We start from the raw sequence: 14,381 nt of genomic DNA on the forward strand, positions 1-14,381 counted from the left end.
AAAGTAATAATAATAATAGACAACAATGCATTAAACTTTGAAGAACATTTGGCTGTGGTTAAGGGTAAATTATTTTGTGATTTGGTACATAAAGTCACTCATTTTGCCTTATTATGACTACAATATTGGCACTTGCAATTAACCATTTGTTAAAAATGCCATTAATAATAGAATGCTGAAAACAATACATCAATCCTGCCTAAGGAGAAGGACCTTTCCAAAATAAATCACAATTTAGCTTTAAATGGATGCTGGACAGTGAAACCTCTGCTTACAAACATTTCTTCGACCACCCACCGTCACTCAAGCTCACACTGCTATAGCAAGTCGTCACATCTTTTACTTACAGATTAATTTTACATTTTGCATTCACGATTATGGGAACAATTACTTCTACTTACAAACTTTTCTACCTACGAACGCGATCACAGAACGAATTAAGTTTGTAAGGAAAGGTTTCACTGTAATCCTATTCATTACGTAGGAATTGTGAAATTATGTGTAACCTGTAACCTATTTTGATAGTAAAGAGATAGTAAAGAGTTGTTTTGACAGAACACATTTAAATCTTTCTCTGACTTGAGAGTTTGAATTGAACAAGGTCAAATATTCCAAAAATATTGGTGATTGAAAAAACTTCAGATTACCAGCCTCGAAAGAGAAATGTTAAATTTCAGTCATCTAAGAATGAAAATAAATAACTAATTACAAACGAAATTGCTTCACTGATTCAAAGAACAAAACATGCGAGTAAAGATTTGAGCTGTCACTGGATACAGCAGAGACCTTGTTGAAGCACTTATAAAATTGGCCTCAATCGCATACGCTTAAAAATGCTGCATTTAAAAACAACCCAATTTGGGTTAAAAATTGGACTGACCTAGGATATTTGGTCAATTGCATGTTGACTTTTGAAAAAAAAAAAAGGTCCAATTTATCGGTTTGTTTTGCACAAAAAAAATGTTTTGTGCAATTTGACCCAACTTCCTCGGGTCAGCAATTTTTAACCAGAATTTTTAATCCAAATTGGGTTGTTTTTAACCCAGCATTTTTTTGTGGTTATGCAGTATAAGAGAGCTGATGGGCAAGGAAATAAAAGGTCAACGTGGGATTCTGAGCCTGAGAATTAACTTCACGGGACAACATGTTTTGGATGACGATCAATCTCTGAGACCATTCGCTTTAGGGAGGCGATGGAGGGGGGTGGGGGGGGGATCAGAATGGATAACATATCAAAGCAGTACTCGACAAAATGAAAACATTTGAGACACACTTGAAACTATGGATAAGAAAAGTTAGCTCACTGTTCAATGTTGAAATCCACTGTTCTTTAGCAATGCACCAAAAACTCATCTTCATTGGGCACAAAGTTTTCATAGGCATCCTTGATGGGCAACCCTTCTCATAGTATAACATCCATCCATCTATGGATTCATCATATAACATCCATCCATCCATTTTCTGAACCGTTTTTTCCTCACGAGGGTCGCGGTCATGCCTATCCCAACTGACTTTGAGCAGTAGGCGGAGGACACCCTGAACTTGTTGTTTAACATGAATTTCCAATTAATATCAATCCCTTGCCATAATCAGCCTTGTTCTTCATTCTTCAAATGTGATCAAATCATAATTGTACCATTCAAGTCAATGATACAAAGCAAAACAAACTAACTGATCATTTTGATCTTATTAAACAGAAAGCGCTGTTTAAATGCAACAGTCGTGGCCCGGCGGCAGTATTTGTTGAATTGATAAGTGAAACACACAAAAGTCTCATCCCCAGTCAGTCAGCTGAAACAGGACAACTATTCACACTTAGATCGCCACCAATGGCCTTTGATGGCTAATTTATTCGTTTTACCGAACATACATTTGAGAACATGGCAACCAGAGAGGTTGCACACAATGACAGCGAGAACATCCACACAGAAAGACCCATCACAACATATATTCAAACGTTCTTTCTGTGAGGTAACAATGAAGCCTCTTTGCAAGCATTGAAGGTAAAATGTGAAAAATACTAATTAAAACAGTGTCTTAGTTTTCCTCTCATTCCGGCTTTCCTCCCGACCATTCATCAATGTAGAGGATGAAGCCAGCTGATGAGGTCACTTACAAATTCAAGCACCTTAGGCATCCATGTTTCCTCGCTGCCTTGTCCTCTGGGGGTTCTTCGTAACTACCTTAGCATATAATCGTACAGAACTGTGATCGACCATTAAAAATACTGGTAATAATGTGATACTTACCTGCACAAATACAATAAATAAACCATTAAGATGGTTGATCACACACACATGATTGCGGACATTCCCATTTCCTCCCTTCTCTATCTCTACTGTCTGTCAATAGAGCTGCCACAGTTTGTGTCACACTGCTCCCTAGCTGATCAGTGTGTGAGTATCCATACACCCCCCACCCCCCTTTCCCACCAGCTTGAACATCGCTCATGCAGGCAGACATATTCATATCCAGTAATTAATGGCATCTTGAAGGGCTCACCCAATTAGGAAATATCATTTCTTTGTGAATCTTCACTGAACAGGCTGACATTCAGGTTTGCTTTGGTATGTGCGTGCGTGTGTGTGTGTGTGTGTGTGTGTGTGTGTGTGTGTGTGTGTGTGTGTGTGTGTGTGTGTGTGTGTGTGTGTGTGTGTGTGTGTGTGTGTGTGTGTGTGTGCACTTGTGTGATGGTGGTGATGCAGCTAACATCATTAATTGCACGCACGAGTACATACAACACACACTCAGACGCAAACACACACACACACACACACACACACACTGAGTGATGATATGAGCTCCTAGTGTGTGTCAGGGAAAGGAGGAGATGACAGATCCACCACATTCATTGATGGGACCACTGCATGGCGCTTACTCCAACCGCATCATCAGCAGCAGCCTGTAGGTTTGACTTGTAAGGCTCACAGCTATGACACCAATAAATGCTGAGTGTCCTCACATTTTGTTTGAGGAAACCACTGCAGCAGATCCAACACATCTGGTTTTGCATTGAAACCATTCACTCATTCAGGAAGGAGAAGCTCCATGCATGCAGTGTGTGGCCGCTGCTGCTCACTTCACCATCACCACCACCACCACCACCACCACCCCATAATCCTCAGTCAGATCACATACAAGCCCGGACTTTGACGTGATGCAGGATGCAGAGAGAGATCCTAACTTACCTTTCATCCAGTCCAGCACTTGCTTTGGTGTCCATTTACTTATAGGTTCCATAACCAAAGCCATGATGTCACAGCCTCTGTGCGTTAAACAGCAAAGGAGTGAAAGCAGGCTTCATATAACGACTTGTCTGTCACATCTGGAGTGACATGGTGCTGGATCACTCGGAGTGTAAAAAGACGGTTGTCGGTTTTATTCCCTCCATCAGAGCATGGCCGCCTGCAGAAACGGTGAACGGGATGCGGTGGTGCAATCTACGCGCACGCACAGACTCACGCGCGCACACGCGCTCCCTGCCGCTTTACCCTCCCCTCTCCCTCGCCTTCTCGTGCCTTCCCGCCAGCAGCTCGCGCGATGTGAGAAGGGGATTCGATGGGAGGGACCCTTCCCCCCTCCCCTCTCCTCTCCTCTCCCCCAGCCTACCTCGCTGCAGCATCATAAGGGCCACCTCTCACAATACAGACCGGGGAATGGTGCAACGCACATCATACAGAGGAGGACCTCGTTCCGCACACCCCCCCCTCCCCCTAGTCACACTTTTTAGAAACACAAAATCAAAGAACGTTTATGGGATGTTTTTAAATGATTCTAAATGGAGTATATTGAACATTACAATAAAAGGCAGCGCCACTGGTAGACACAAGTGTGTTAACAGGGTGAGGGAACTGTTTGTGCTTTCTTATTATGTCTGCTTCAACAACAACAAAAATGTGTTGTGTGGATGACTAATATCAAGATACTCTATCTATGTAAAGGGGAAATCCGCAACAGTCGTCTACATCTGTACATCAAGACTAAGCGATCAGCTGTGAGGGACAGCGCCCCCTAGTGTGCACCTGAGGCATGGGTGACGTAATGGAATAACGTGTCACTGTCCAACACAGACGCACACACGCACACTTTCAAAGGGGCCTAAAAGTCAGATTCATCATGAATCAAAAATGCAGAGATGTGTCTTCTTCACATATTCTTGCTCGATAATTTCCTATCCGTGGGGTCCATGAGTTTTCTTTATGCGAGGAGTGGTTTCACATTTGCTCCAAATATATCTGACCTGCAATCACTTAATTTTTTCTTGTGAAACGACGCTATATGAATACATTTGACTTGCTAAAGCAAAGACATAATTTAATAATATCTTTGTGAAATCATATATACAATGTTTTTAGATTGACTCATTTTTACTTTTCTGCAGAAATGTCGAATACATTAAAGATGTAAACTAAAGCTTTCGACGCATGCATATCCATTCCCTGGACGTGGGTGTGTGGTTAGGGTTTATGAAAAGTAGTGAACAAATGATCAATTTAAATCGTTGCATTTTGGATGTTGTGATTGTCTTTGGAAGTGACAAGGATGAGGGTAAGGAATTTAAGATTCAAGATTCAAGAAGAATTTATTCGCCATGTTTGAGCGTGCCAAATAAGGAATTTGACTTCGTTACATCACAGTCTCTGTTCAACATTTAGGTGACTAACAACACTCAGGACATGTGAAAATGACAAATGACAATATTCTCAGCCATCCCCTGATCTTAAACTCCCATGAGGGCAAAGAAAAACTCAAATCTCCGACGAGGGGAAGTGAGAAACCTCGAGAAGAGACCACAGATGGGAGGGTCCCTCTTCCAGGATGACCAGGCTGCAATGGATGCATATCAGAGGGACAGCTCAGGTGGGACGGTTTGGAGACAAACTCAGAGGGCGAGAATGAGATGGCTTGGACATGTGGAGGAGGACTCCGGGATACATCGGGAGAAGGATGCTGAGGATGGAGCCACCAGGCAGAAGGAGAAGAGGGAGGCCAAAGAGCAAGTTTATGGATGTGGTGAGGGATGACATGGAGGATGTTGGTGTGCCAGAGTGAGATGGAAACGATTGATCTGCTGTGGCGACCACTAACGGAAACAGCCAAAAGAAGTGAAACAAATCTCCTCCAAAATGGCCACTCCTTCGGAAAAAGCTAAATATGTCTCATGTTTTATGAAAACAAACTCAGATATGTGATAAAAGTAAAAGTTGTTAAAAGCATTGCCAAATACAAGAGACGTTACGACAAACAATAATGCTTTAATTATTTCAACGTGCACCAAACTTGGACCTACACTGTCTTCAAAATAATATGTTAATATGGACATTGAAAAAAAAGATAAGCGGCTGTGTCGCTGCTCCTCATCCTCCTTCCAAGGCTCCTTTCTCCACAAAGTCAACGAGGGGCGGGGCATCGCTGCTCAGTTTTCAGCCCTCTCCGGATGTCAACGATGATCTCGCGTTCCTATTGGCCCCCTTACGTCGCTACGTCACAATCATGATTAGAATTGATGATCGGACGGTCTGATTTCATTGTCTAGCAACGGGGTCCGTGGGAAAGAAATCTGCTTGAATTTAGGAGCTTCGTCTGAATTCGACACAGCAAGTATGAACATAATTTTACTTTTCGCTTAGTTGTTTCCCGACAGATTTTGTTATTTGCTCCAAGCCATTGTCAGTCAAATGGCAGCGGTGAGGCACAGGAAATCTCGGCTTTGAAGGAAAAGTTGAGCCGCAGCTGTCCTTTTGGGAAAGCTCTGCTAATGCTAGCTCGCACAGATATGGCCGCTTGGGCCTTCAGGCTACGTTTAAAGATCCCGTGCCTGCGTGCCGCGTACTGGATTTGTTTTCTTTGTGCCCGTACGTGGCAAACTATAGATACACGCTTCCTGGGTGGGAGGTTTGTTTCTTAAATCCTTGCGCAAGTGACAAGTGGCGTTGCTAATTATCTCTTTTACGTTTCCCTATTCGCAGATCGCCTGGCAAAATAAAGCCGCTGGATGCTTATTGGTCGTGCAACAGTCCATGTGGTTTTTGGTGCGTGTGTTCGTTTAACTGCCTGAGATGGGTTTACTTAAGTTCGTAACAACATTCTGTTGTTGTGAAGTACCTTTCTGCTCGTACTCTGGAAAGCATCACTTTACTTGATTTTGTTCTGTTGGGAGTAACGGATAGACGTAAACTACTTTTTGTTGGGGGGCGGGGGGTTAATTTAGCGATGAAAGTAGTAACTTTTCAAGTTCTCTGCTTTGGTCCCATCCCATTGCTCAACAGTGCGTCGGGTGCACTGAGAGAAGATGTGGAGAGACGAAATGGTGACAACATAAAGCCTCGGATGTTTTGCTGTGATCGGCATGGCAGCTCCTTTCCCCTCCAACAGCAGCATGGATTCATGGCCAAACAGACGTGGCCTCCAGGCTGTAAGTATTCATCCTTTTGCTGCTTTCATGCAATAATAATCACTAATAATAATAATAATTTTGCTTAACACAGACCTATTAGCATTTTATACTTGCCAACTTAATTGTGAAAAAAGGGAGACTTTTTTTTTTTAATTTGCGTATCAGCCCAAAGTTTCTTTGCCAGGTTTCCACATTTTTTGGGACTTTTATTTACCACAGGAAGGAACATAATAAATTACTCTGTTTACCGTTGACGACTATGGATGAATGAGTAGTTTTATGTTTTGAAAAGAGTACCAGATCAGGCAAAAAATAATGAGGTCAAAGTGCTGTGCATTTACTATGCAGTATTTATTACGCAGTTTACTGTAAAATAAAAAACAGCATATAATATTTTGAACAAAGAAAAAAGCCAAAGAGCTGTCTGATGACTACACTGGCAGTCTCTTGACAAAGAGGAGCTGTGTCATGTCACATCCCCTGCAATGTAAACTGTTTACTTTAATGTAAATTCAGGAGATTAGCGGGTGAAACGATTGAGCGGGAGTTATGCGAGGGGGATAGGGTTGAAATTTGGGAGTCTCCCACCTGGATTGGAGGTGTTGGCAAATATGGACTATGTTAGAATGGCAGGTATAAAAATGTCTGGTTGGCTATAAAATGGAGTACACAAAAAAAGTGAAAGTGAATTACCCATTAAGTGTACTAGTGGACAGCATGGTGGTCGATTAGTTAACATGTCTGCTTCACAGTGCAGAGGTTGTGGGTTCGAATCTAGGCTCCAGCCTTCCTGTGGGGAGTTTCATTGTTCTCCCTGTACATGTGTGGGTTTTACTATGTAGTACTCGGGTTTCTTAGATGGATGGACTGGTTGGTTTGCGACATCACTGTCTGTGATTGCTTCCTAGATGAACCTGCGGTCGGTATTCACAGTGGAACAGCAGATGATCCTGGAGCGTTACTATGATAATGGAATGACCAATCAAAGCAAGGCTTGCTTCCAGCTAATACTGCAATGTGCTCAGGAGGCCAAACTAGACTTCAGTGTTGTCCGGGTAAGGATATTGGAATGGCAACAAGTTTTCTTTGAGTGCCTTCATGTAACTTAGTTTCTGCAATTGTGTTTCATATTACTGATTGAATTGTACTTCTCCCTATAGACATGGGTCGGTAACAAAAGAAGGAAACTTGCCTCCAAGGGAGACCTAAATGGAGGCTTGTCTCATTCCTTACCGAGTCATGGACTTGCTGGGGCACTGTTGTCTAATCATCCGCTGGCTCAAGGAGCTATGTCCAATCATGGTCTCTCTGCAGCAACATTACTCCCAGCTGAACTTGCTGCCGTGCGGAATATACATAATCGCGCACACCTTCTCCCCTCCGCCTCTGCTTCTTCTCCCTCTTCTCTGAGCAGTGGGAACAACAATAATAATGACGTCCTTCACACAAGTCTCTACTCCCAGAACTCCAACCCTCGCTCTCGGCCAAAACCCACAGGCCCCATACAGTCAGAGACTGAGCTCTCAGCACTCCCTCCTTGCTCTTTAGTCAGCCAGGCTATGCAGAGCAGAACCAACAGTAACTCCTCATCTCTTCACTCCAAGCTTGTGTCACTCTCTCAGAATTTGCCTTCCCTCACGTCTTCTTCTGCATCTCTGGTCTATACTGCTGGAAGGGACATGAAATCAAGTGTGCCCGTCAGGGACATAGGATTGACTGCAGGGGTAGGAAGCCTAACTCCCAACTGGACTCGAACATTTGGGACTGCACAGACTCAGACATGGTCCTCTTCCCCTCAATCCCAGGCTCTGCTTCAGCCCAGATCTGAGATCAATCCGCAACCACCCCTTGCTCCACACAAGACCCGTGTGTCCCTTCCTCTCCAAAACTCAAGTCCTACCTCAGAGCACACACCTTGCATCCAGCAGGTGTTCACTTATGCGGACAGGGGTGAGGGCAGCAAAATTAAGGCTGGACCAGGTTGTACTTTAAGACCCCAGGAGAAGCAGAGGCCAGTTTTACGAACTTTGGATACCAGTCATAACATCTCCATTGCTATGGAAACCGCAGATGAAGAAGATGAGTGGCAGAGGGAAGAAGAACTGGCCAATATGGCTGCTCAGAATAACATGCACCAGGAGCAGACGATGTCTTTGCTGAAAGGGAGCCCTGCTTTGACCATGGCCCACTCCCAAAATCTGCTGCTCAAAAGCAACTCAACTCATCAGGGCAGCTACACCTTCACACAAACCTCGCTGTCTGGGGATGACAGCTCTCAGGTAGGAAAGGTTCTATGACGTCGTCAAGCTGAGTGAATTGAAAGCCTGACTCTGATTGGCTTTTTCTTTGTTTCTAGACTTCAGTCAGTGCCGCCACTTGGGTTGTCAGCAACTCCAGAAAAAGAACAGTGAGTTCTATTGTGCCAAATTCAGTGCAAAGAGTGCAACATGCACTCAATGGACACTTAATTAGGTATAGCATAGTTCCTCAAATAGTGACCACATATTGCGTGTGGGTGTGTGTGTGCATGTGCATGTGTGACACACACACATACACACACAGTCATGTTCAGAATAATGGAAATGTGATGTGACTCAAAAGATGAATCCATGTTTTGAGTATTTGTCTGAGTTTGTTTCCCGAATTTCTAATCTCCTATATTATATTGAATACAATTTTTATTGTGATTGACCAGGTGTCTATTGCGATATATGTTGAAATTGAATTATTGTCTGGCCCTAGTTCCAAACCAGCAAAATTCACATTTTGGAGTGGCCTGCTGTTCCCTGGACCTAAATCCAATTGAAAACTTGAGGCGACATTAAAAAAAAAAAAAGAAAACCAGTTTGTTAAGCAAAACCAAGAAATGTGATTCAATTGTGGAATGTCGTTAAAGAATCTTGGAGTAGAATAACAGCCTAAAGGTGTCAAAAGTTGGTTGACTCTCAGATTTGACGAAATCTTAATGCTGACTTATCATAGTTGTAAATCCTTTTTAATTTTTACATTTTACTCATTCAGTTGTGGTCTATAAAGTGGAACAACGAAGCTTTTTCTCTGAATTCCTAGTCATCATAGCATCATAGGCCCCCCTTTTACCCCTGTTCTGAAGAGCAGCTCAGAGCAAGTCATTTTGGTGCGGTCTTAAATGCAAATGAGATACTTAACACCTTGCTCCCTCCCTTTCCGGTCGGACATATTTGTAGTATTTTTTTTTTTTTTTTTAGCAGAGGTAGCATTTACTTGCACTGCAAACCTTTTGATTGATTAAAAGATGTCAACAGCAGAAGACTTGTTTATATAACCATACATAACACGTAACAAAATAAATCCCCTCACAATATTTATGAACAGGTCTTGTAAACAAGCACTGCAGTCAAGAAGTAAGCTAATGAAAAAAAAAAAAGAAAATTGTCATCCCCCTATTATACAAAAACAATACATTATCTCAAATTGACTTTGTAGAAAATGCACAAAAATATATCGCCATTCAATTAGTGGTTTGGTCTTTATTATGCAGAGTTAAGGAAAGGGGGAGACAATGCGAGACTGCACTAGCTGGTCTCTAATTGACTGTAAGCTTTAAAACACATAAAACTGCGGGGTGCTCATTTTCTATAATCGGCACTGGCTAGTCGATCGGAGCACCACTAGACTATAATTGTGTGATATTACTCAGAAACTGGGTTGTAGAATTTATGTCCAAACCTACAGTGTTCAATACATTTCTTAAACCATTGTACTATAGATCAGTGATTCCCAATTCAGGTGTCATGGCAAGCTAGTGAGAGATTATCAGGGGTTTGGAGCAAAATGATCCAATTTCACGTTGTCTTTTTGACAGATTTAAAAGCACTACTACCATTAAGGCTATCAAATATCCCTGCTGTATTTGATACCTTCCTTTATCTGCATTTGAGTAGCAACTGTGGTCACTATTTGTAGGAATACAGTAATCTATGAGATGTATAAAAAAGAAATCCTTAACAAAAACAATAATGCTCAAGTTTAATTGTCAGTTTAAGAGAAGCACGTATGTATTGCCTGAAAAATGTGTTGTGGTTGCAGTAAGGTTGAACTGTACTGAATTTTGGTCTTGCTGTACTGTGGTTTAACAACTCACTTAAGTAGTAAGAGGCTGAGACGGCATCTTAGGTTCGATTATCAATTGACTTTGCTCACGACCTATTCCTCAACTACAGTGCAGCAGCACCGCCTAGTGGTCACAGTAGCAGCAAGACACCACAAGTACGTAATTGACGCTGTTGCTAAGAAGTTCTTCCACATTCTTCATCTCATTAACACTATCAAACAAACTGAGCATTATTTTTTGTAAAGGCAGATTTTTTTTATATGTACAACTCTACTGTTCAGGTTTGGTTCACATGACCAGTAATCTCTATGTGTAAGGAAACAATACTGTTGAGAATAGTGTCATTGTTTTTTTAACAATTTCCATAAAGGGAGAAGTATTTACTGTACCTACTCTAATCAAAAAACAAGTGAATGAAGAAGTATTCAGCACTGCTTCTCGGTAACCACACTTTTTGCACAGAGATGCGGCAAATTGTTTTTTCTTTGTTTGCAATGGAGTTAAATCTTCACTGATCAACAGTGACTTTTAATCAGGGATGGCTTTATGTGTCCTTGAATGGATTTTTCACACGGGTTTAAAAAACTTGCCCTGCGATTGGCTGGCAACCAGTTCAGGGTTTCCCCCGCCTACTGCCCGATGACTGCTGGGATAGGCTCCAGCACGCACGTGACCCACGTAGGGACAAGCGGTATAGAAAATGGATGGATGGGTTTAAAAAACTCTTAAAATTTTTTTTTCTTTTTTAGCACATCAGGATTTTGAGATATTATTTGCATGGTTTTAAGTTTGATCTATAAAAGCTTGCACAATATGAATTTTACCATGCAGTAAATTTGTAGCTAATGACAGGGAAAATAAGCCACATTTTACTCACCACTTAAATTTATCAGGGCTACACTTAATAAATATTACTAATAAATATATTACTATTTTACAAATTATTATTGTTGGTACTATGAAAAACTGATGTGGTAGACAAAAAACGAAGGCACATTCTGGAGTAGCACATGTTGAAAAGTTTTCTTGCATCACTGATTAAAAAATTTTGGAAAAGATTTGTTGACCAGTGTTTAATTTTTGTCTATGTTTCAATTTCATCCTTGCTGAAACATGTTTCTTCTCTCCCCTGTATGTGTTGAGTTTCTCGCTTTCCTTTCACTGCTCATGTATGGAAAATGCTTTTTTTTTTTAACATTGTTTTTGTCAGTTCTCATCAAGTTACAAAAGAAAACTTTTTGATGTGCTTCAATGGTAGATCTCCTCAGGATGTTTTCTGGGCTCTTGTCTAGTAACAGATTGTGCTCAGCATCTTTGTGCACATTGTGTGTTCAGTTGCAGGATCGCACCCAATTCAGCGATGGGGATATTATTCAACTGAAACGCTTCTGGGAAAGGGGCATGACCAGCCTGGGCTCAGTGTGCAAGGAAAAGATCACCGCCGCAGCAAACCAGCTCAACGTAGACACTGAAATCGTTAAGGTAAAAACAATTCTGGTTAAACCTAAATGTATGGTGTCTTTCTTTTCTTGATGTCTTGTACTTGAGACAATTGCGATTTGAGATACATACGTACTGCAAATACATCTTTGTCACATACCACCATATCTTTACTTTATCCCTGGCTGGCAGACATGGATCAGCAACAGACGAAGGAAATTCCGTCTCATGGGGATTGAAATCCCACCGCCTAAAGGTGGGCCTGCTGTATTCACAAACACAAACTCCCCCAGAGGTGACTCTCCAGTGGCGTTTAGCCCTGAAGACGATTGCCTCGAAACACCCGACCTCGGAGATGACTTGAATGATGGGGTATCTCTCTGCCTCTCTGAAGGTGAGGACTCGGATGCAACACTCACATGGTTTATCTCTCTTTGAATTGTGGAACTCAGTCTTAATGCAGAACTCTCACCTCCAGATAGCACCATTGACTCACACCAGAGAGATGAAAACGGAACAAATGTGACTGGTGCTGCGCTGCTGCCTAATAATGTGGTACTCCAATTCTTGCTCTTTATCAATTCTGTAATTTTTACACTATCTTGCTTCGATCTTGGTATCCTTCTTGAGTCAGTTTTGTGTTTTATCGTAAGCATGCTGATGACAATGACAATTTATTCACTTTGGAATAACTACATTCATTTTCATCTTGCCAGAGTGCAAGTTAAGGCAAGATAGATTGGTCTGTTAAAGTTATAACATTTTCTGAAATTATTTGGCCCGTTACTTGTTAGTTAATAAATACCGGCAGATACACACAAGGGCAAAATTGTTGGTCAGGTTCAAGTTATTTCACTGACCACTGTGGGGGTTTTCTTCAGTTAACAATTTTGTTGCTATGTATATAGGGCCAAGGGTCATTTTATGTTTTATGTGGAAAGTTATTGTTGACTTTTGTTTTGTGCTTTAATGTTCTTGTATGGTATTTTTGTAGAAATGGTGAATAACTAAATTCCGTTATTATTCATAGGTGCAAAAACTTATATTGTTGATGCATAGGAAATCATTATAGCACAATGTGCTGATGACATACGTACATTTGTTTAATAGAAAGTTGAAGTGATTGATGGGGATGAAGAGGAAGACTGCGACGAGGGGGAAATGATGCCCTTCGATTTAGAGCAGATGCAAAGCCTACTTGAATTCAAGGTGAGGACACACATTGCATGCATGTGCCTTGTTATACTCTGGCTCGCAGTCTAAGTATATTTGGCCCGTGAAGACAAATTGTGCATTGACTTTGTGTACTATACTAAAACTGCAACTTGTCTTCACTTAAAAAAAAAAAAAAAAGATGTTTATCGCAATTTGTATTACCATTCATCTTTTTTCAAATTTGAACAGTTTTTACTACTCTCGTTGAACAGTTCTTACTATTCAGTTTGTTGTGCTTATACTGTACATAACAGGAGACATTCATACATTGATTTGGGTTGACAGTCTTAATGGCCCTCCGAAGGAAATTGACCACAATGTGGCCCGCCACAAAAAAATTTTTGACACCCCAGGTCTAGCTGATGAAAGTTCCTCGTGTTGGTAACTGGCGTAACTTCAGCTGAAATAGTGTTTTTTTTTTTCAACTTTTCAGCATGAGGAAGTGCAGTTCTTGGAGAATGAGCTAGAGAACCAAAAACAAAAATACCTGGACCTTGCAAGCTTCACCAAGAGGCTGCTTTGTGCTGTGAGGAGTAAAGATGTGGAGAAACAGCAGGTACATTCAATGGTAGTAGGTTTAATTGCAATACCAACCTGAAAGTGTTTTCTTTATAGTTTTACTGATTGTTTGTTCAGGAACTCATCGCCAGTCTACCTCAGCTTTCGGACCAGGTGTGGGACATGACCAAGGACAGAGGAACATTGCCTGATGTTGTGTCTGAAGAAAAGTCCTCCAACCGTTGTATTACCATGATGACAAGTGGTGTTGAACACATGCAGGACCTGGCAAATAAAGGCTCCCCATTGAGGAACATTAAAGACAATAAAGTTACCGAGCCCTCTGCATCAGAGGAGAAAATGCAAGGAGTGCAAGAAAATGGCCAATGAGAACTTCTACACAAACAATTTGTAGATGCGACACGGAAAATTATTTTAAACTGGAGTTGCTAGCCATTCATCATGACAAACACATCCTCAGTGTCCAGTGCCTGTGGATTGAAGCTTGGCTCATTCCATTCATTTTTTTTAATTGCACATCATTTGCCTTTATCTGGCCAAGTCCCAAAAAGAAATAAAATAACTTCCACCTGACGTGATTGTTTCTTACAAATATACAGTAGAATTGTACTGTATATCGTATTGAGCGTTGATATCTCAATCGTGAAATTCACTGGTGAAATTACAAGCGTTGAAGGGGGGGGGAACATTTTTCAGGGATAAATTGTTGAATATGTG

At 41.4% G+C, this 14,381-nt stretch overlaps 2 protein-coding genes across 6 annotated transcripts in view; one reads left to right on the top strand and one right to left on the bottom strand.

The window, feature by feature from the left end:
* LOC147061201 (connector enhancer of kinase suppressor of ras 2) overlaps window positions 1-3,300 on the bottom strand; it is a 52,518-nt gene extending 49,218 nt beyond the window's left edge. For both annotated transcript variants that reach the window (XM_085901290.1, XM_085901298.1), the window contains exon 1: window positions 3,189-3,300. In XM_085901290.1, coding sequence (XP_085757416.1) covers window positions 3,189-3,252 — 64 coding nt within the window. In that variant the 5' untranslated portion in view covers window positions 3,253-3,300. The remainder of the gene's footprint in view (window positions 1-3,188) is intronic.
* Window positions 3,301-5,453: 2,153 nt separating this feature from the next.
* On the top strand, window positions 5,454-14,237 carry hdx (highly divergent homeobox). 4 transcript variants are annotated; one of them, XM_085937495.1, is made up of 12 exons: window positions 5,467-5,601; window positions 5,970-6,032; window positions 6,270-6,415; window positions 7,306-7,452; window positions 7,558-8,676; window positions 8,754-8,804; window positions 11,826-11,972; window positions 12,123-12,324; window positions 12,409-12,485; window positions 13,041-13,139; window positions 13,579-13,701; window positions 13,782-14,237. In XM_085937495.1, exons 3-12 carry the CDS (start codon window positions 6,350-6,352, stop codon window positions 14,031-14,033), a joined length of 2,283 nt encoding a protein of 760 aa, XP_085793621.1. In that variant the 5' UTR covers window positions 5,467-5,601; window positions 5,970-6,032; window positions 6,270-6,349; the 3' UTR covers window positions 14,034-14,237. The 4 variants fall into 4 exon arrangements, with proteins under 4 accessions (XP_085793630.1, XP_085793621.1, XP_085793647.1 ...); XM_085937521.1 differs by lacking the exon at window positions 5,467-5,601 and adding an exon at window positions 5,629-5,895; XM_085937512.1 differs by lacking the exon at window positions 5,467-5,601 and adding an exon at window positions 5,629-5,888.
* The last annotated feature ends 144 nt before the right edge of the window (window positions 14,238-14,381 follow it).

Source organism: Syngnathus leptorhynchus, chromosome 2 (genome assembly GCF_054491065.1).
Source record: "Syngnathus leptorhynchus isolate UIUO chromosome 2, UIUO_Slep, whole genome shotgun sequence".
NCBI lineage: Eukaryota > Metazoa > Chordata > Actinopteri > Syngnathiformes > Syngnathidae > Syngnathus > Syngnathus leptorhynchus.